This window comes from Malania oleifera, chromosome 5 (genome assembly GCF_029873635.1).
Source record: "Malania oleifera isolate guangnan ecotype guangnan chromosome 5, ASM2987363v1, whole genome shotgun sequence".
Lineage (NCBI taxonomy): Eukaryota > Viridiplantae > Streptophyta > Magnoliopsida > Santalales > Ximeniaceae > Malania > Malania oleifera.
In genome coordinates this window covers 1,472,697-1,496,012 of record NC_080421.1, presented here as the reverse complement: position 1 = coordinate 1,496,012, position 23,316 = coordinate 1,472,697, and the positions used below count along the sequence as shown (strand labels likewise).

Below are 23,316 nucleotides of genomic sequence, written 5' to 3'. Positions count from 1 at the left end.
TCTGCCGGAGCGGATCGTTGGTGAAAGCTAGTTGGAAATCATCTCAGAGTTAAGGTAAGGCTTTTTAAGCCATATTTGGTCTTGCGCCATTTATAAGAAATGTTATGCGCATGAAAATACTGAAATTTAATACTGGGAGTTTTCAGTTTCGGGGTGTTAGACTTGAATACTTTTGGGTAAAAACTTTCTACTCAATATTTGGGTTTTTGACAGTTGAGGAAAGTATTACATACTTAGAAATACTAAACTTTAATACTGGAAATTTTCATTTTCAGGGTGTTGAGTTGGGAATCCTGCTGGTGTAGGGAAGATTTTCTTAGGGGCTTTACAGGAATCAGGTAAGGGGATAAACTAAGCTAGTTTCGTTCTAAGAAAATGCATGTGTATATATATATAACATCTGGTTTCGGAAAAAATAAATATATTTATATGTATGATTTATATTTGCAAGATACTGTGAAAATGATCGTATATTGAATATGTGAAAATCCATTTGTGTGGCATTAGTAAAAATGTTGTGAAATATTGTTTTCTGGGAATGTGGATGATATGGATTTTTATGATGGAAAAATCGGCGTACGAGCCGAGCTTTGTGTGTGATTTGCTGGCGTACAGGCCGTGCTATATGGATGTGATTTGCCAGCGTATGGGTTGTGCTATGATTTTCCAGCGTACGGGTCATGCTATGTGACTGTGATCTTTCAGCATACAGGCTGTGCTATGATGTGGTTTGCCGGCGTACGGGTCGTGCTATAATAAAATGCGTAATACCGGCGTACGGGCCGATGATTTTCATGATATACGTATATATGCAAAATGATATGATTGATGTGAAAATTTATGATATGAGATATCTATGTATCACGATTTTAGTATATGTATATGATATCAGAACCTAGTTGGTTTGGTCTAGGCTAGCACTTGCACGGTACCGTTGCTATGTGTCCATGGTCTTCGTGATCATGATATCTGTGTTAACGTCACTGTACGGAGTGGTGTGAGATTGGATGGTCGATGTGGTTATTTTCAAGAAGTGTGCTGTTATCGCCTCTGGTGTACTAATCAGGTCTGGCAGACCCATCGTACCTACAGACTAAACTATTAACTTGGCGGTGGTCGGCCAACCATTGTCAGGTCTCGCCTTCGGGCCACACAACCCAGTCATGTGGGGGTAATACATGACAACAGTCAGCTAACCTACAAGGAATGTTTTATGTTATTATTATTATATAAGATGAAATATGATTATGAAAATGTAGTATGTTCTGCCATGTTTTGATGATATATGTATGTTTTCCCAGATTTAATAAATAATTATTGAACATGTTATGTATGATATATGTAGAACATGGAATACTCATGTTGCCACACACTAGTATTAGTTTATTTCCCTTACTGAGAGGTGTCTCACTCCTAAATCTTATAAACTTTTCAGGAGCCCCGAATAGGAGAGCGGGAAAGACCCCGCAAAATTAGTGTTGTTTATCTACCCTCTGTGAAGGGTAAGTTTTGTAGGGACTGTTAGATTTTGGGGATAATGTATTTTTGGGATGTATATTCTGAAATACAGTGATTGTAACAACTATGGTATATTGTAATATATATGGTATTGAGATGTACATTATTGTATGTTTTCTGCTGCTAGGGCTTCTGCTGTATGTTCTGATATATCCCTGGTACCCACGGCTCCAGGTGGATTGTGACCTGCTAAGCTGGAATGTATGATGTTGATTTTATTATTATTAAAAAAAATGTGGAAAATAAGCAGGTCGTGACACAAAAAACCTAAAATATCTATATAAACAAACGAGGGTGTAGTGACCCGAAGAATAATAGCATTTTAATAATAAGAGGGAGAGAAAATAGATACAGAAACAGAAGGAGGCCGTAGACTTCATCGACGAACACAAGGTCTCGTCGACGAAGGTCTTTAGAATTTCATCGACGAACACAGGGCTTCGTCGACGAGAAAATACCAAGAGACGGTTCGAGTTGCTCTGAATTTCGTCGACGAACACAGGGCCTCGTCGACGAAATTTTTGAAGGGCTCGTCGACAAGGTGACGTGTCTCATCGACGAACCTAGCCCTTTAAAAGGAGGAAAACCAGGATTTTTTTTATCAGTTCTCTCACCGCTCTCTCTCTCTCCTCTCTCTCTCTCTCTCTCCTACGACTCTCTCTTCCTTCTCTCTTAATTTCTGACCCCACCAGTCATCGGATCGACGATCCGAAGCTACCACGACGCTCCTGGCGGAGTTCTCTACACATCTACCGGAGCGGATCGTCAGGAAATCGGAGTTGGAAATCATCCCAAATTCAGGGTAAGGCCTTTTAGTCTCCTTTTGGCCTTGTGGTAGTTATAAGAAATGATATAGACGGAAAAATACCGATATTTTGTTCTGGCAAATGTTGGTTTCAGGGTGTTTTGTAGAAGGCCCTGCGGGTGTTAGGCTTGTATTCCCTAGGGGCTTTCCAGTAGTCAGGTAAGGGAAATATGTTATGCTAGGAAATTTCTAAATATTATACAGTTTATTTATTTACGAAAATTATGTATTTTAGTATGGTGTGGCTTGTGATTATGTATATGGCACGGTGATATGTTTACGAATTTAGTTTCCTGATTTTATGAATTTCAGTATTATGGTTATACGAACTTCAGTGTCATGATCTTATGGATTTCAGTACCATGATTTTACTATATTTCAGTACCATGATTTTATGAATCTCAGTACCATGATTATACGAATTCCAGTATTACGAATATGCAGTTCCATGTTATGATTATTCAGATTTCAGTATGTTACGCAGCATCATGGTTATTTCAATACTTCAGAATCATGGTAAATCAGTTAGTTATGTATAAAAATATATTATATGATATCAGACCCTGTTGGACTTGCAGCTACAGAGCATGGTACCGTTGCTATAGATACTATGTTACTTTATGAGTGCAACCACCTATTCAGATATACGTGGTAAAGTCGACCACCTAGGCCCTTGAAGAGGTTAGGCTCCCCATCCAGATATAGGTTGAGGTGGGCAGGTCGACTGACGGAGTTCAGCAATTTATTCTTGGTTGGCCAGTCAGGGTAAATCCAGCCTACGGGCCGCACAACCTCGTCATGAGGGGCATGTCATGACACAGATAGCCACAGGGAACAATTTCAGTTACTATTACTTACATATTGATTTATAGAAACAGAGATCCTACTATATACACTAGAAGTATTTTGAATTATAATCATAATACTGATGTGTCAAGCAATAGGGAAAAAGGGGTGATGTACTTTATTATTTGTGATGTACTTTTGTACTCAGTTATTCATGTTTATATGAAACAGATTTCATGATATATAGTAGCTCATTTGCCACACACTAATAATAGCATATTTCTTCTTACTGAGTGTTGGCTCATCCCAATGTTGAAATATTTTTTAGGTGATCCAGGTAGGCGAGCAGATCAGGCTCGAAAATAGAGGGGCATCTGTAGTGCCCTGTCAGAGAGTGAGTATCATTTTTGGGAGCGTTTTTATGTATCCCAGTACAGTTGAGGGAATTTTTGAAAAACAGTTGTATGTGTATATTTTGGGAAACACAGTAGTACTCTGGTATTGATTTTGTATTGTATATAATGGTTATGCTGGTACGATTCTGCTTCCTGCTGCTTAGGTTAATACTATAGTATCAGAGTATGTTATTTGCTATTATAAAAAAAAAATCAATTTAATAAGTAGGTCGTTACAAGGGCCCACCAACACTCACCCTTAGGAAGATCGTCTCAGTCCTGCTTTGGAGCTCCTAGGTTCAATTTCCTGTAAGACCTGAAAAGTTGATATATATTTATTGGAGTGAGACACTTCTTAGTAAGACGGAATAAATTATTATCAATGTGTGATTAACATGAGTTTCAATGAAATTAAGCACAATCATTAATTTACTTTATTTGACAAGTATGGCATTTGCAAAATATAACTCACATCTATACATTTAAAAATACACATTTTCCTTTATATTATAGTTCAACTCATTAAATACTACCAGTTACATAAATTCACATATATGAAACTGGTATGCAGATTAGGGTAATCCCTAAGGCCGATGTACATGCATGATATGCAGATTATTATAGATTTTTTGAAATGAAATTATTACAGACCCAATAACATTACAACAAATAATAAATGCGTCGGGGTCTTCCTTTTCTTCAAGTCTCCGAATATCATCATATTATATTGTCAATGAAAACCTGCACAACAACTCTGCAGACATTAAATACCTGAGTATTTGTCATAATCGAAAGAGGGTGTGACCCATAAGGTCAACAGAAGTACCAGAAAAAGAATTGAAACTTACCGATATCCCAGTGGTGAAAGAATTTTTAGATGTCTTTCTAGAGAAGCTACTTGGATTACCTCCTGACTGTGAGATTAAATTTTTCATTGATTTGCTTCCACGGACAGCACCAATTTCTAAAGCTTCCTACAAAATGGCTCCAACAAAATTGAAAGAATTAAAAGATCAGTTATAGGAATTATTACATAAAGGATTTATCAGACCTAGTGTATCGCCCCGGGGAGCACTAGTTCTATTTGTAAAGAAGAAAGATGGGACGATGAGGATGTATATCGACTACAGAGAAATAAATAAAGTAATAGTTAAGAATAAGTATCCTCTTTCCCGCATTGATGACTTGTTCGATTAGCTCCAAGGTACACGTGTTTACTCAAAGATTGATCTATGCTCGGGGTACCATCAAGTGAGGGTTAAGGCAGAGGATGTTTCCAAGACAGCGTTTCGAACTCGGTATGGCCACTACGAATTTTTGGTTATGTCATTCGGACTGATAAATGCTCCCGCTGCATTTATAGACCTAAGAAACAGAGTTTTCCATCAGTACTTGGACTAGTTCGTAGTGGTTTTCATTGATGATATACTGGTATATTCGAGGAATTTCAAGGAGCATGAGACACATTTAAGGCTGGCATTTTAGATACTCAAAGAAAGGAAACTGTGTACCAAATTCAAGAAGTGTGAATTCTGGTTAGAGGAAGTTGCATTGCTTGGGCATTTGATATCTGGGGATCAAATCTTGGTAGATCCAAGCAAGATAGCAACGGTAGTAGATTGGACGAGACCAAGGAATGTTCAGGAGATTAGAAGTTTCTTGAAATTGGCGGGGTATTATCGCTGGTTTGTAGAAGGATTCTCTAGGCTATCTAGGCCTCTAACATGACTAACCAAGAAGAACGTAAGGTTTGAATGGACAGATGAGTATGAATAGATCTTCTAGGAATTAAAGTAGCGACTTATCACTGCACCAATCTTGACGATTTGGAGTTAACAGCAGTGGTTTATGCGCTGAAGATTTGGAGGCATTATTTATATATAGGTAGGTGTGAAATCTTCACGTACCACAAGAGCCTTAAATATTTCTTCACGCAGAAGGAGCTGGACATGAGGCAGAGAAGGTGGTTAGAGTTGATTAAAGACTATGATTATACCATCAGTTACCACCCAGGAAAAGTAAATGTGGTAGTTGATGCCTTGAGTCAAAAATCGAGGAGTGCCTCAGTATCAGCAGTGGTAGTGCAGCATCATATCAGAATGGATTTGGAAAGACTTGGGGTGGAGCTTGTAGAGGGTAATCATCAGGTGTTTATCGCTAATCTGGTTGTACAACCCACATTAGAGGAAAGAATTAAAGTTGCTCACGTGAAATATATGGATAAGGTGAACATTATGGATAAGGTGCAGAGTGGTCAGAGCTTTGAGGTTTCGTACCAGAATTTGTTTGCCTACAGATGCTGAGATTAAAAAAACCATTCTGGAAAAGGCACATCGTTCCTTTTATACAGTACATTCAGAAAGTACGAAAATGTACAGGGATTTATAGTTATCCTTTTGGTGGAACAATATGAAAAGAGAAATTGTGGAATACGTAGAGTAGTTTTTCATACACCAGTAGGTGAAGGCTGAGCATCAGAGATCGGAAGGGCCATTGCATCCACTTCACATCCCCAAATGGAAGGGGGAGCATATTTTTATGGACTTCATATCGAGGTTACCGCTAACATTGCATGGATAGGACGCCATCTAGGTAATCATTGATAGATTGACGAAAACTGCCCATTTTCTTTCCATCAGAGTTAATTACTCCATAGATAGATTGGCAAAGCTATATGTACAAGAAATAGTCAGACTGCATGGAGTGTTTGTGTCCATCATTTCTAACCGGGACCACGTTTCACGTCTTAGTTCTGGAAGAGCTTACAGAGAGCTTTGGGATCCCAGCTGACTTTTAGCACAACCTTCCATCCTCAAACCGATGAACATATAGAAAAGACTATACAGATATTAGAGAATATGCTGCATGCATGTGTGCAAGATTTTGGAGGCAGCTAGATTCAATACCTGCCACTAGTGGAGTTTGCTTACAACAACAGCTATCAGACCAATATTGGGATGGTCCCGTACGAAGCATTGTATGGTCAGAGGTGTCAATCTCCATTATATTGGGATGAAATTGGAGAAAAGAAAATGTTGGGGCTAGAGATGGTACAACAAGCTCCTGAGAAAATCAAGCTTATCCAAGTGAGAATTAAAATAGCTCAGAGCTAACAAAAAAGTTATGCAGATACTCGTCAACGAGAGCTGGAATTTGATGTGGGTGATTATTTGTTCTTAAAAATTGCGCCGATGAAAGGGATAATGAGATTCAGGAAGAAGGGTAAGCTTAGCCCTAAGTACATTGGGCCGTTTGAAATATTGGAAAAAGTTAGTCAAGTTACCTACAAGTTAGCGTTACCTTCAGTGCTATCCAAAATCCACGATGTATTTCATGTGTCCATGTTGAAGAAATACATCCTAGATCCATGTCACATAATAAGTTATAAAGCACTGGAGATTGATGAGACCTTATCTTATGATGAAATGCCAATTAGATCATAAAGAGCAGGAATTACGCACTAAGAGAATCCCACTTGCGAAAGTACTCAAGAGGAATCATGTAGTTGAGGAAGCCTTGTGGGAGTTAGAGGAGGAAATGCGTCAGGAGTACCCACATCTATTTAGTGGGGTCCAGCATGAACTAGAAAAGGTAATGGTTCGAGTAAGAAACCATGTAAGTAAATTTTTGTGCAGGTTAATTAGTGAAATGTAATAGTCTTTTGTTTTGGTTGGTTTTGGAAGAGTTTTAATTTGGTTATTGTAATCTCCTAGAATCGTATATGTAACCACGGTATTCCTTTGCCATAAGTGAGGGTAATTAATAAAATTTTAACATTTTGCTTTAAGGTCGGTGCAGTGCAAGATGGCAAATTTCGAGGACGAAATTTTTATAATGAGGGGAGAATGTAGAGATTCAGAAAATAATAATAATAAAAATAATAAAGAAAATAGAAAATTTGGTTTGGCACAGGACCAAACCATTGATGGATTGAGAGAGTCTTATGAAAATCGTCGACGGTTTTGAGTGCATAGGGTTCTGTGAGGCCAAATCGTCGACGATTTTAGCAAGTTCACAAAAACCGTCAACAATTTTGAGTAACCGCAGCCTAGTAATGATAAAAATAGTGAAAACGGCTTGGTTAAAATACCAAACCGTTGACATTTTCCCCTGCACCAGCAACCTTATATAAAGGGTTTAAGTTCATTTTATGTTTTAAAATCAAATCTCTCCCTTTCTCTCTCCGAGGGCTGCGGCTCCCCCCTCTCTCCCTCTCCTCAATTTCTTGTCCAATCTTCGCCCGAATCAGCTGATGAACGTGATTTCGGGAACCCGGCAGTGATTCTCCACAATTTAACTAGAGTAATTTCGTGAATTAGACATTTCACGCACCATCCCAAAACCAAGGTAAGAAAGTTATTTTTAAAGTTTAGCTAGTTATTAGAAGAATGTGAACCTCGGTATGTTGAATGAATGTTATTCTAGGGTTAAGTTGATTGGATTAGGGTTTATGGATACAGGGATTTTGCGCATATGTTGCAAGCGCGGGTTAAGATTCCTGCGGGCTTTTCTTTAGAAATTAGGTAAGGGGGTAGATTAAGTCGGGTATTTTCAAAATATTCAGGTTTATGGGAACTTTATTTATGATTTAAGTTACGTTTTGGAAAATTCTGATGTTTGAACTGAGGAAACCCTAGAAATAGGTTCAATATTGTTTTTAGCAAAAATATGCTTTTCCCAGACAAATAGTATAAGTGTAGCACTCACTTGTGTGGCATGAGTGTAAATATTTTACTGTAAATTTTAGCATGTCAGAATATTTTATGAATACACAGAACATGCATGATTTGATAATGATTTTTAGGAAAACTATAAACAGTACAAAAATTGTTATATTTTCAGTATATTGTGATAATTCAGCCGACACAGATGCTGTGATAATTCGGTCGGCCTAGATGCCGTGACTAGAGTATTTATAACAGTTGATTCAGAAATATTATTATGACAGATATGATATGATAGTTTAATTTGGTTTCTTGATATGATGGACTTTGCGTGAATGATTGGAAATTGTGAAAATACTGGCATTGTTAGAGTATGTGTGGGAAAAGGTCCTGGGGGACGGCGATACGTAACGCCTCGGTGATGAATTACAGAAAAGGTCTCAGGGGATGGCAATACGTAATGCCCCGATGAAGATTACAGAAAAGGCCTTGGGGGACGACGATACATAATGCCCCGATGATGATTACATAAAAGGTCTCGGGGGACGGCGATACGTAATGCCTTGATGACAATTACAGAAAAGGTCTCGGGGGACGATACGTAACGCACCAATGATAATTACAGAAAAGGTCTCAGGTGACGACAAGACGTAACGCCCTGATGATGATTATTGAGAAAGGCAAAAGGGGATGGCAATACGTAATGCCCCGATTCTCGAAACTTAGCCTGAGGGCTTGTTGATGTGAGGGATGGCGAAACGTAATGCCTCATAGTGAGTGCCCAACGTGTGTGGCTGAATTAAGGGACGGTGATATGTAACGCCTCAATCTCAGCATATATGAACTGTGAATGGATCATGTAGAGTGTAGACGATTTTCATGTATACATAATATTATTATTGTAATGCCCCGACCTTAATCCGGGGTCCAGTGCTTTATACTTGATAATATCCTGATAAATCATAATCCATAACATACGCAATGGAAAACAGAATCATAATCTCCATATACATAGTTCTATAATACCAACATTCCATAATACCAGAGTTTGCTATATCCTAACTAGAAATCCATAAAATCCAACCATCATCTACATTTCTATAAATACATATATCTTCAACACATTTCAGTATATTCACAACCATTTCTCTCACAATAACCTTAAAACATAACGACATAAAACATAAACATATACATCACCAAAATATGCTCAACATATACCCTTTCGTTTATAATCCTCAAAAATGCTAATATACCTTTGAGCTCCTAAGCCCGACCTCGAGGATTTCCTGAAAAAGAAACATTCATATTTGGGTGAGACACATCCGAGTAAGGTAAGAAACATACATATTAAAACAGTGTATGGCTAACATGAGGTGTATAGATATCATTTTAATACATTTGCAAATCATCTCATAACATTGAAATCTTTTTCTGAACTTAAGCAATCACATGCAAATGTTTAACCCACGAGATTACCTAAGGATAGGGGTGATTACCCGTCCATACAAGTAGCACCCCTTTGCTCTGATACTTAGGTAACCCTAAGGTCACAACTAAAGCATACCAGGGCACTCACCTTACTCAGTAAGCCCTCAAGTGTTAACTTGATCTCGTACTCATACTTTCAATAATAGTTTACCGGTAAAGGCCCTAAGGATAGGGAAATCTACCCGCCCATACAAATAGGTTCCCTCTGCCCTAGTACGTTATGCAGCTACTGTCACATCTGAAACTACTAGTGCACTCGCCTTTCTCAGCAAGCCCTCAGGCGAAGAGTTTGTCTCGCCCAATCGTAACATGTTCTACATACATAGATACTTCTAATATCATAATAATTTATTCATTTCTATCATTATTCATTCATAGACATTTGTTCATGTTCATAGCTTAAACATTGCATTTCATTTCACTTTAAGTGACTCTTTCCCATTTACATCGTTCACATTTGTTATTTCATTTCATTGTTATTTCATTGCATAACATTTTCATTTCATTCCTTCGTACTACAGCTAGTCTTTAGCCATCATCAGTTAGTCCACATAGATATGCGCTAGAATCTGTTACAGTTAGTCCACATAGAAATGCTCTAAAATCTACTAACATGACTATTTTTCAATTGTCTTATATTTACATAGTTGCATTTAACATACACAAGCAACATTGTCCATATCATATTTTATTCTCAATACTTTACTTACTTAGCCAGCATCTCATACATTTAATATATATTTGCACAGAATCTCATGCCACATAATTTGACAGTAATTTCATACATATTCCAGTAAAATAAGTCAACCCACATTTAACATTTATATGCTGAAAATATATTTGATTTCTCACATAATTCCTCAGAAAATATCTTTCACTTTCATTCATTTACTTTCACATATACATAGCTATATAACCATTCTTAGGCTCAGAAAACCTATTTTAACATGGTTGACATTTTAAATCCACATAAATACATATATAAATAAGTAACACATAATCCATTTTAATTCATGAAAAACTTGATTTAATGCATAAATTTCCCCTTTACCTGACTTTCAAACTACACTGGCAGGATCCCCGAACCGATACCCGCAGCATTCACTGGGACCCTAAATCAAAAATTCTAATTTAATTAAAATAAATTCCAATTAACTCAAATCTTAAGAAAAACACTTATTTACTACTTCCTAAGCTCCAAATAACAACATTCATTAAGAAAATCCCAAAATAATTCACTTACCCTCACAACCCAACGGTCAGCTCCTATAGCTTTGCAGAGAACGATCCTACGAACCTTGTGGCGGTTCCAGATCGCCAAACTGGGTCAAATCCGGCCCGCAATCGAAGAGAGAAGGCTGGGAAAATCGTAATTTAGACAAAGAAGAAGAAGTTTTCTCGCTGAAATGAAGAAAACTTCAATTTATAGGCAGGGCTTCGTCGACGAGACACGTGGGTTCGTCGACGAGGCGCTATAAAGACTTCGTCAACGAGAAGATACCTTCATCGACGAAATTTAAAGTTCCAAAATATGCTCTCGGGATTCCTTCGTCAACGAGAAACCGGAGTTCGTCGACGAGCTTTAGAAGGACACTCGTCGACGAATACAGGACATTCGTCGACGAGGCCTACTTTTTCTAAAAATCCTTCCTTTCTTCCTCTTATTATCCATTTCATTTATTATATTTTCTATTTACTTTAATTTCCGAGTCATTACAATTATACTGTATGCTTATGTTGAGTAATTAAATATGAATTACCAGATTTATAAGTATAAGTACAAATTTTTCCTAACTTATCAGATACAGTTAAATATGTTACAATTAATTATGTACAGTATATGATTATAACACAATAGAACTCATGTGCCACACACTGATGTTAACCTATCCCACTTACTGAGAGGTGTCTCACCCTAGAAAATTTAAACATATAGGAAATCCAAACGAACGAGCGAAGTGAGCTCCGAGGTAGAGGAGGTTTTAGTACTACCCTAGTTGCAGGGTAAGAGCTTGAGTTGGGGAATGGATTTTGGGTGTGTCCCTAGGATATTTATTGTTTTTTTTTTTTGGGATGTATATGAGTGTTTATTGATACAATAGAACTCTGGTATTTTATATAAGGTTTGGGTATTTCATGTTTTCCAGTACATAAATAGCATATAAGTATGGACATGTATTTCCCTGGTACCCATTCTGGGTCCGGGTTGATTTTGTTATTTTGATATGGTATCAAAGTTTATTATTATGTGGAAAAAAAAATATAGCAGGATTTTGGGGTCGTTACACTTGCTTACTTCTTTGTGCCTCATGAGCTAAGCTCATCAAGTGGACAAGTTTTTAGGGCCTCATGAGCAATGCTCATCAGATGGGTCATTATTGGTCTAGGTATGTTGGTCCACACTGTTGGGATTCGCATACTTGGGAGTTGCGTTATTGGGATTCATGCCATTGGGAGGCCACTGGGGTTCACGCACCGTGATTCTATGGGTTGCTTCCTTCCCTTCCTTGGCCGCTTCATCCAAGCCCCTCAAAATTTCCCTTTTAAGATCAGTTTGACTCCTTCTTGTGCTCATGATCAAGGATAGACAACCTCCCAAGGGTTCCCACAGACAGCGTCAACTGTTACTGCCAAAAATTGAACAACTTTCACGAATCGTTCCTTAATCACGATCACCTGAAAAGAAACAAATAAGAATGGTTTGAAGGACTCAAGGTGCACCCCGAGAGATCACTTTGATGCCTAAGTTAGGAATTGTGGGAGGCTCTAGGTTGCAATAGTAAATATGAATGAGTGAGAATAAGTTTTACCTCTCCCTGTGACCCTTTTTTAATAGTAGTGAAGGCAAACCCTCCTTCAGTTTGACATTCATGAGGTACCTTTATGTCTAAGGGGTTACAAGCAATTCATGAGTGGTTTATGTAAGCCATCAATTGCAGTCTCCGTAACCACACCGGGGATTGTTGATTATTTAGTGGGAGTTATGCGAGACATCAATAGTAGCTCTCTTGTAACCGTACCATTAAGCTTAGGGTTATGGGTTACTTAAGGGTGGTTACGTGAGACATCAAATGTTAGTCTTATAATTGCTCAACCCTAAGAGTATTCCTATCAATTTTGGGTGTATCAAATTCAATTAAATTTCACCTATTTTATTTTAAACTGAACTTGAGCTGGATGAAAGATACTAGATTAAGGTTGCAAATGATCCGACATGATAAGAGCTCTTTCATTATATTAATGAGTAATTATCTAGTACAATTTTATAGCTTGTTTGGTAAACAAGCCAATCTTGAACATTAATAGACTCAACTCGCTTCGACTCATGAGCAATTTGATTATAGCTTAGTTTAGGCCTCTTCAATAAGTGCGAATTAGAATCATTTATGGGATTAGTTTAATAAGGTCGAATTAGACTTGATAAACTGCAATGAGCTTAAAAGTAAAGACTATTTGTGCTTAGAATTATTTAGATCAAACTCAATAGCATTAATTTAGTTATAAAATTAACGGGAAAGGTTCATAGACTAACTTGATAGGCAAAAAACCTTTAATAAAGTATAAGTAAGAGTCACTTTTCAATTTTTTTGGTTACAAAAACCTCTTATATTTTAAAATGAGAAGTTTCAAATAAATCAAATTATTAGTATCTCAGTAATTCGGTTCGATGAGAGTCGTGAACTCATTCATTTGCACTAAACTACTCAAACTCAAATTTCGTTCAAAATTTAATGAACAAATTTGAACATGCGAAAGCTAGGCCAGTCGAATAGCTTACAACCATGGACCTCATATATTTCAAGGGCCGCAACCCAATCAGCGATGAGCTCTCAGCAACATTAATCAGAACACCATGGGAGCTACCCTACACCCCTGCACAGAACTGTCAGTGCAATTTTTATGTTTAAAAGTCTGAAGCTTTTTCTTTAGCTTTTGCATGAACCTTGTTGCCAATTTGAATCTTTTCCCATCTCCTTTCAATTAATTCAAGTTTTGTTTTTAAAACCTAGGAAAGCTGGACTCCAGGAAAATAGCTCGATGATTTCAGCTAACAGATCAATAAAAAGGTTGAAAATGACTTCTCTTCTATAGATTCATTGTTAATTTCTTTAATGTCTCAATTGAATGCATAGTGGGTCGCTGATTTTTTTCACAATCTTTTCTGATATGGTCGCCGTACAATATGTGTGTGTGTGTGTGTGTGTGTGTGTGTATTTTTCAATATCTCCATTGTATAATCTAAATATTTGTAATTTCAATCCAATGGTTATACCATGTTTACATGTAAATTGGGACAATTTAGGATTTATGGTGACCGCATTAGAAAGAACAATTTACAATGACCAACACAGAACATTTTAAAAAATTCAGTAACCAACATGAGAATTGAACTCCTTAATGCTCAGCCAAAATTAATTTCAAATCCTTATTATTTGTGTAACACAAACAGAATGCAAGCTGTGGCATTTGTCCAATGTAAATTTCCTTCAAGACAATAAAAATGGAAGATTTACTGGTTTAAGCATATTGGACCGAACTCTTTCTTGGACTAATTATGTTAGCAGGAAACAAAGAGATCAACCTTGTTATTTTGGAATCCAAATGAGATGCTAGATTACACAATCATAGATGTCGAAGAGCACAAGGATGCTACTACTATTCCAGATCCAGTATCTGTAAGGCACACTGGAACAATGCTCAATGGAATAGATCAGACAGTATATTGTTTCTTTATCTTTCTTTTTTTTTTTTCGTAATTCAACTTATCCTTTCCCTTTTCTTAACCATGTTGTACTGAAGTTTGCCTTGGACTAATCATGTTATCAGGAAACAAAGAGATCGAGATTGTAACACTAGAACCCAAATGGGACGCAAGATTGCACCGTCATAGATGTGGAGGAGTACAGGGATGCAACTAATATTGCAGATATAGTGTCCGTAATGCACACCGAGGCAATGCTCAATAAAATTGACACTATGGTGTTGTGTTTTCTTTTCTTCTCTTTCTTTCTTTCTTTTTTAATAATAGCCACAAAACATCATGTCTGTGTTGGTATCCTGAATTGGAATTCTGTAGAAAGTTGAGATGAAAGATGTAGCAGAGGAACCTGTTAGAGATGGAGCCAGAAACACAGCTGGAGACGCATTGAGCTGAGTCAGAAAACGTGTGAATTTATTCTCGATTTATCTCTTGATTATAAACTTCCAATTTGTGATTAATTTGTAATTGATTTGTATTTAATCATGATGTAAATTCCAAGCCTATATAAAGAGGGCTGTGGATACAACAACTACACAGCACAGCACAGTGCAGAGAGAGCACAGAGAGTGCTGAGAGGAAGAAGGGAGGAAGAGAGAGAGAGAGAGAGAATTGTAACATATCCGGCGAGTTAGTGAATAATTTTGGTGTGTGCTCCGTGGACGTATGTCATTTTTTACCGAACCACGTAAATTTCTTGGTGTCACTTTCTTCTGGATGCTCACAGGGTCCTAACAGAACTCATTTTGGATATTGATAGCTGTGATATGGGAAACCCACTTGCAGTTGTTGAGTATGTAGAAGAAATTTATGCTTACTATAGGGAAAATGAGGTAAATTCTTTGCTTTATTTACGAAAGTGTGCCTGCTTTCTTTGGAAAAGCTCAAAGTCAAATTCATGGTTTCATTCATAACTTTGTAGTTTTATATGTTCACACTCTTGGACTATACTATTCCATACTCTTTGATTGGGAATTGTGTCCTCAAATTAAGTCAATTCTTCTTTGATATGTTTTTTATTCAGATTTTAAGCTCTAAAATATCTTAGGTTGCTTTGAGTGAAGCAAATGCATTCTTATGGAGTGTCAGTAATAATAAAATGTGATGAAATTGGCAAGTTGTTCAGACAGTTGAATAGGGTGGAAATGGACGCTACCTTAACAAATGCTTTTTTTTTTTTTTTTTTATGATGCTGTCCCTGTAAGGAAAATTAAAGAAGTTAGTGGGAAGTTCTATAAAATATTGGTTAGTGTCTATTATTGAGCAATTATGGTCATACGTCGAATTTTATCTCTCCATAAAAAATATACAGCACATCATTTTGACGAGTTCAATGTAATTTGGCAACTGAATTTTTTTTCTTTTTTTAAGTTTTCTATCTTGGTCATTAAATTATTTTCCTAATGTAATCACCATATATACTAAGTTATAACAATGTCGAACAATTTAATTTCTAAATCATTGCAATTTCTGTCCATTGGTTGCACCAGGTTTGCACGTGAATTGCAATGATTTAAAATGTAGAGTGACCACAATAGAAAAAAAAAAAAATTTACAGTGACTAGGATAAAAAAATTTGAAAATTTTAGTCACAAAAATTGTGTCTGCCTTCAATTTGACACCAATGAAAGGATGAGACCAATCCTTAATTTTGAGTTAGTGAACGGTTGTCGTATTGTGCAGAATTCAGGTTGTATCTCTTTAAACTATATGGCACACCAATTTGATATCAATTACCAGATGAGGGCTATCCTTATTGACTGGCTTATTGAGGTATGTCATTTTGACCCAGATTTGCTTTTTAGGCAGAAAATCTTGATGATGCATTTGAACAATCCATGAAAACTAAATCAGTGGTTTTCAAACCAAATGACATGGATTTGAAATGAGTTATTTTACTGAATGCAAGTACAATGTTTAGGATTCAATGAAATGACTTCATTGATTTTTCACCTTTGTTTCTGGAGTGTCCTATTTTACTGCTATGATTCCATTTCTGTTGATGGATTTGAGCCTTGAATGCTACCATTGACAGAATGAAATGGTGGCATTGGACTGTTACACTTCACGCATACTTCGATTATCAACTAGCTTCTCTTTGTCAATCTTTGGATCTTCTCTTTTTGAATCTTCGACTCTATTGCGCAGACTGCTAATTGATTCATTTGAATATTAATAGGTGCACTGCAAGTTTAAGCTCATGGAGGAAACTTTGTTCCTTACCATCAATCTTATTGACAGGTTCTTAGAGTGCCGAGCAGTGGTCAGAAAGAAGCTTCAACTAGTTGGAGTTATAGCCATACTACTAGCATGCAAGTATGAGGAGGTTTCTGTCCTGGTGGTGGAGGACATGGTTTTAATTACAGACGAGGCTTACACAAAAAAGGAATTCTTGGATATGGTAACTGATTTTTCATTGCATTTTCCAAGAATTTTGAATAAAATTTAAGTTTAAGGTTCCATTTAGATCAAGAATTTTATTCGAAAAAAGGAAACGAAAAGAAAATAAGGAGGTATGATTTTTCATTGTATTTTCTTTTGATGTTAACTTTTATTAAAAATGAAAGTTTATTTTTATACAATTGAAAATTAAGAAAATATAAATATTAATTATGTATACAATTAAAATTTTGTTCATAAATTTAATATATTTTTCATTTTATTTCTTACTTTCCTCGATAACCAAACATAAAAATGTAAATTCCTTAAAAATTTTCTTTTCCTTGTCCTAATATTTTCCAAGTTCCAAATGGGCCCTAAAGCATATTTAAATAATGTTGCTTTGATTAAAAAACTTGAGCGGAAAAAATCATCATCATCACAATTTTGAAGTAGCATAGTTCCCAATATTTTGTAACTTTTTTCTTAAAATTTCAATCTGAAAAAAAAGGAAAGAGAAAAATAATATAGATGCAGTAGGACTTGAGCTTTCGTTATCATTCTCATCATCCATCAGAACACATTTTCTACATTAGGTTCAAGATAATAGAACATTGGCAAAGGGAAAGAAACCAAAAGATGCCAATCTGTTCTTGCAAACCAAACAACTGAGATGGATTGTGGGCTTCAGCCAAACAGCAACAGCAGAAATCCACAAAGTGTCAGTTGATTCAGTTTTCAATTTCAGGCAACCTGAGTTGCAGTTGTAGCAAGAAAAAACAACCAAAACCACAAAAAGGTGAAACTAATCACTCAATATGTTCTAGACCTTCTGGTCAGCGTTCATGATCCAAGAGGAACTGGGCTGGTTCAGATTTTGCCACCCCCCTGAACTCACACAGACTGTACTTCCTGTGCACTGCAGTGAGTTTCCCTAGTCCAGCCTTCTGATGGAAAGTGACCATCATTCTGGAGCATTCCCTGTTTGTATGTATAGGAAGAAACAGCACCCATTTTGGAGATGGGCGTAGTCCAGTTATATTGTCTGTCATGAAAATGAAGATGGAGAAAGAGAAAATGCAGGAACAACTCACAGGAGCTGGGTTTCAGAGTAGTTAGTATGCCACTCAATCGTTCTAGACCATTGCTTAGACCTATAAAGACTGCACTGAGCAGTGTAAAGTGCTGCTGCAGCTAGCAAAGACGGTGGAAACTTGAGCATTTCATACTCTACCAGGCAGAGCTCAGCTATGAAGAACGACAGAAGCTCAAGCTGTATTAATATTACCTCGTCAACATCATCTTGATTTACACACACAAATGCAAATATATTCAAAAAAGCATAGTTTAGGGCAGTTCAGCAACGAAAAAATTACCCAAATAAAGGGCAGAATCCACAGATAAAAACCAAGCTGAAGATATTATCTATTAAGCATAACAAAACATTTTATTCTTGGAGATACTTGCGTTTTGATTGAGTTATTAATATGTTACCGATATAAAATAAAGTAGAAAATAAAAATAAAGAAAGGTTGATTAAGGTAGACCAAAAACTTATAAAGTAGAAATAAAAATAAGGGAAGGTAGATTAAGGTAGACAAAAAAAGTCCTTTTTTTCTTTGAATTCAACCAATCAATTCTCAAAGTAAAAGACAATAGACAACATCTTAATTCAATATGCACGTGCATGTGTATCCTCGAAAAGCATAATTTAAACAAGGTGATTACGCAACCTTTTTGTCAGATTGAGCTGCCTTAAGGAATCTTGTCAAGAACACATAGGGGGTTGGAACTGACATATTGAACTGCAGCTTCCTCAACATTAGTTTCTCCTACAAGGCATAGAAAATTGGTATAAATATTCAGAGGAAGAAGAGAAAGGAAGAAAAAAAAGGGATAACCCATATGAAGAGGAGAAACACCATATCCAAGACTTCCTTTTTTGTGTAAGCCTCGTCTGTAATCAAAACCATGTCCTCCACCACCAGGGCAGAAACCTCCTCATACTTGCATGCTAATAGCATGGCTGTAACTCCAACTAGTTGAAGCTTCTTTCTGACAACTGCTTGGCACTCTAAGAACCTATCAATAAGATTGATGGTAAGGAACAGAGTTTCCTCCATGAGCTGAAACTTGCAGTGCACCTATTAATATTCAAATGAACCAATTAGCAGTCTGTGCAACAGAGTTGAAGATTCAAAAAGAGGAGATTCAGAGATTGACGAAGAGAAGCTAGTTGATGATCGAAGTGTGTGTGAATGATAACAGTCAAATGCCACCATTTCATTCTGTTAATGGTAGCATTCAAGGCTCAACTCCATCAACAGAAATGGAATCATAGCAGTAAAATAGGATACTCCAGAAACAAAGGTGAGAAATCAATGAAGTCATTTCATTGAATCCTAAACATTGTACTTGCATTCAGTAAAATAACTCATTTCAAATTCAGGTCATTTGGTTTGAAAACAACCGATTTAGTTTTCATGGATCGATGATCGAAGTGTGTGTGAATGATAACAGTCAAATGCCACCATTTCATTCTGTTAATGGTAGCATTCAAGGCTCAACTCCATCAACAGAAATGGAATCATAGCAGTAAAATAGGATACTCCAGAAACAAAGGTGAGAAATCAATGAAGTCATTTCATTGAATCCTAAACATTGTACTTGCATTCAGTAAAATAACTCATTTCAAATTCAGGTCATTTGGTTTGAAAACAACCGATTTAGTTTTCATGGATCGTTCAAATGCATCATCAAGATTTTATGCCAAAAAGGCAAATCAGGGTCAAAATGACATACCTCAATAAGCCAATCAATAAGGATAGCCCTCATCTGGTAATTGATGTCAAATTGGTGTGCCATATAGTTTAAAGAGATACAACCTGAATTCTGCACAAATACGACAACCGTTCACTAACTCAAAATTAAGGATGGGTCTCATCCTTTCATTGGTGTCAAATTGAAGGTAGAAACAATTTTGGTTGCTGAATTTTTTAAAAATTTTTATCCTTGTCACTGTAAAAAATTTTTCTTCTATTGCGGTCACTTTAAATTTTAAATCATTGCAATTCACGTGCAAACTTGGTGCAACCACTGGACAGAAATTGCAATGATTTAGAAATTAAATTGTCTGACATTGTTATAACTTAGCATGTAAGGTGACTACATTAGGAAAATAATTTGATGACAAAGATAGAAATTTTTTTTTTTTTTTTAAAAAAAGTCAGTGGCCAAAACTACATTGAACTAGTCAAAACGATGTGCTGTATAATTTGAATGGAGAGATAAAATTTGACATATGATGATAATTGCTTAATAATAGACAGTAACCAATATTTTATAGAACTTTCCACTAATCTCTTTAATTTCCCTTACTGGGACAGCATCATAAAAAAAAATAATGCATTTGTTAAAGTAGCTTCCATTTCAACCCCGTTCAACCGTCTGAACAACTTGCCAATTTTATCGCATTCTATTATTACCGACATTCCATAAGCATGCATTTTCTTCACACAAAGCAACCTAAGATATTTTAGAGTTTAAAATCTGAATAAATAACATATCAAAGAAGAATTGACTTAATTTGAGGACACAATTCCCAATCAAAGAGTATAGAATAGTATAGTCCAAGAGTGTGAACATATAAAACTACAAAGTTATGAATGAAACCATGAATTTGACTTTGAGCTTTTCCAAAGAAAGCAGGGATGCTTTCGTAAATAAAGCAAAGAATTTACCTCATTTTCCCTATAGTAAGCATAAATGTCATCTACATACTCAACAACTGCAAGTGGGTTTCCCATATCACAGCTATCAATATCCAAAATGGGCTCCTCTGCTACATCTTCCATCTCAACTTCCTATAGAATTCCAATTCAGGATACCAACACAGACAATGATGTTTTGTGGCTACAAAACCCATGCTCTTATTAAAAAAGAAAGAAAGAAACAAAGAAAGAAAAGAAAAGAAAACACAACACCATAGTGTCAATTTCATTGAGCATTGCCTCGGTGTGCACTATGGACACCGTATCTGGATTATTAGTCGCATCCTTGTACTCCTCCACATCTATGATGGTGCAATCTTGCGTCCCATTTGAGTTCCAGTATAACAATCTCGATCTCTTTGTTTCCTGTTAACATAATTAGTCCAAGGCAAACTTCAGTACAATATGCTTAAGAAAAGGAAAAGTATAAATCCAATTACAAAAAAAAATTAACATGATACTGTCTGATCTATTCCATTGAGCATTGTTCCAATGTGCCTTACAGATACTGGATCTGGAATATTAGTAGCATCCTTGTGCTCTTTGACATCTATGATTGTGTAATCTTGCAACTCTTTTGGATTTGAGAATAACGAGGTTGATCTCTTTGTTTCCTGCTAACATAATTAGTCCAAGAAAGAGTTCAGTCCAATATGCTTAAACCAGTAAATCTTCCATTTTTATTGTCTTGAAAGAAAATTACATTGGACAAATGCCACAGCTTGCATTCTGTTTGTGCTGCAAACTTCCTACACAAATAATAAGGATTTGAAATTAATTTTGGCTGAGCATTAAAGAGTTCAATTCTCAGTTGGTTACTGAATTTTTAAAATGTTATGTGTTGGTCATTGAAAATTTTTCTTTCCAATGTGGTCACCATAAATCCTAAATTGTCCCAATTTACATGTAAACCTGGTATAACCGTTGGATTGAAATTACAAAGATTTGGACTGTATAATGGAGATAATGAAAAATACACACACACATATATTGTACGGTGACCATATCAGAAAGAATTGTGAAAAAATTCAGCGACCCACTATGCATTCAACTCAGACATTAAAGAAATTAAACACTGAAGCTATAGAAGAGAGTCATTTTCAACCTTTTTATTGATCTGTAAGCTGAAATCATCGAGCTATTTTCTTGGAGTCCAGCTTTCCTAGGTATTAAAAACAAAACTTGAATTAATTGAAAGGAGATGGGAAAAGATTTAAATTGGCAACAAGCTTCATACAAAAGCTAAAGAAAAAGCTTCAGGCTTCTAAACAAAAAAATTGCACTGACAGTTCTGTGCAGGGGTGTAGGGTAGCTCCCATGGTGTTCTGATTAATGTTGCTGAGAGCTCGTCGCTGATTGGGTTGCGGCCCTTGAAATTTATGCTTTGAAACTCCCATTCTTGGGCCTCCTTTTTAAATTTAATGGGGGAAAACCCATAATGGGAGGTGATATTGAAGTGTTGAAATGAATTAGAAGCTTTATAGGAGAACATTACGTTAAATGAGAAGATAAAATGAAGTGAACGGTTTTCATTGCATCTAGCCATCTACCTTGAAATTGCTGGGGTTTCTTGAAACCCGGACTGCTGTTCTCGTGTGATCCACTCATGTTAATCTAATCAGCTTCGAGGGAAAACAACAAGAAGTTCAAATTTTCTGTTGGAAGAGACCCACCTTAGATAAATAATATCAATAGATTCAATACTAATAAAAACCCATGAAATACCGGAAGAAGAAGAAGAAGAAGAAGAAGAGCTTGAACCTATGTAGGTGAAGAGGTCCCGTTTTAGCTCTATCAATCTCAATCAAATTAGCAGGAATTTCAGCACGACTTCAATCAAGGCAATATACCCAAATTCCAAAAAAAAAAAAAAAAAACCTCAAATTTCGAAAACCCAAGACTTCAAATTTCAAAAACCCAGCGATGTGGCTTTCTGTTTTGGGTTTTGGGTTTTGGGTGGTTGGGAGTGAGAAACTAGGAAACTAAAAAAGGAAAAGAGGAAAAGAAAAAAAGAATAAAAATGGCTTGAGCGAAATTGAGACTATGACGGGCATGTGTCCGTGCAGAGGGAGTGTCAATTTTGAAAACAACGGCTAGTGACTGACTAGCGGCCGTTGGACCTGGATAAATAAAGATTAGGAAAGGCCTACGCTCATCCCCACTACGGAAGCTTGCTTTCTTTCCTCCTTTGCGGCATGCTTTTTCTCACCCGTGACAATTTTAAAACAGATATATGAGGTACATGTTCAAATTTGTTCATTAAATTTTCAACCAAATTTGAGTTTAAGTTTAGTTAGTCTAAATTTTAATTTATTTATTTAAATTTATTTATTATACAAAGACTACATTTTAATATATTTATTTAAAGGTATTTATTATTCAAATGAATGAGTTCACGACTCTTATCGAACTGAATTAATGAGATGCTTACAATAATTTGATTTTTTTGAAACTTCTCATTTTAAAATATAAGAGATTTTTGTAAGCAAAGAAATTGAAAAGTGACTCTTACTAATGCTTTATTAAAAGTTTTTTCCCTATCAAGTTAGTCTATAAACCTTTAAAGTTAATCTTAAACAGTAATTTTATAACTAAATTCATATTCATGTTATTGAGTTTGATCTAAATAATTCTATACACAAATTGTACCTACTTTGAAGCTCATTGCAGTTTATCAAGTCTAATTCGACCTTATTGAATTAGTCGCATAAATAATTCTAATTCAAACTTATTGAAGAAGCCTAAACTA

General features: G+C 36.1%; 2 protein-coding genes across 5 annotated transcripts; one reads left to right on the top strand and one right to left on the bottom strand.

The window, feature by feature from the left end:
* Positions 1 to 13,389: 13,389 nt before the first annotated feature.
* LOC131156559 (G2/mitotic-specific cyclin-1-like) lies at positions 13,390 to 17,059 on the top strand. 2 transcript variants are annotated; one of them, XM_058110345.1, is made up of 6 exons: positions 13,418 to 13,569; positions 13,670 to 13,726; positions 14,225 to 14,377; positions 14,487 to 15,251; positions 16,102 to 16,191; positions 16,598 to 17,059. In XM_058110345.1, the coding sequence occupies exons 4-6, from the start codon at positions 15,186 to 15,188 to the stop codon at positions 16,865 to 16,867; spliced, it is 426 nt and encodes a 141-aa protein (XP_057966328.1). In that variant the 5' UTR covers positions 13,418 to 13,569; positions 13,670 to 13,726; positions 14,225 to 14,377; positions 14,487 to 15,185; the 3' UTR covers positions 16,868 to 17,059. The 2 variants fall into 2 exon arrangements, with proteins under 2 accessions (XP_057966327.1, XP_057966328.1); XM_058110344.1 differs by having other exon boundaries at positions 13,390 to 13,544; positions 14,225 to 15,251.
* Positions 17,060 to 17,184: 125 nt separating this feature from the next.
* Positions 17,185 to 22,583, bottom strand: LOC131156558 (G2/mitotic-specific cyclin-2-like). Of its 3 annotated transcripts, none has more exons than XM_058110340.1 (13): positions 22,329 to 22,583; positions 22,118 to 22,240; positions 21,855 to 21,975; positions 21,673 to 21,729; positions 21,271 to 21,316; positions 21,071 to 21,181; positions 20,781 to 20,933; positions 20,538 to 20,660; positions 19,600 to 19,689; positions 18,720 to 18,941; positions 18,531 to 18,629; positions 17,892 to 18,070; positions 17,185 to 17,778 (listed from the first exon to the last, which is right to left on the bottom strand). In XM_058110340.1, the coding sequence occupies exons 2-13, from the start codon at positions 22,173 to 22,175 to the stop codon at positions 17,634 to 17,636; spliced, it is 1,404 nt and encodes a 467-aa protein (XP_057966323.1). In that variant the 5' UTR covers positions 22,176 to 22,240; positions 22,329 to 22,583; the 3' UTR covers positions 17,185 to 17,633. The 3 variants fall into 3 exon arrangements, with proteins under 3 accessions (XP_057966323.1, XP_057966326.1, XP_057966325.1); XM_058110343.1 differs by having other exon boundaries at positions 22,118 to 22,189; positions 22,329 to 22,582; XM_058110342.1 differs by having other exon boundaries at positions 22,118 to 22,181; positions 22,329 to 22,503.
* Positions 22,584 to 23,316: the final 733 nt, after the last annotated feature.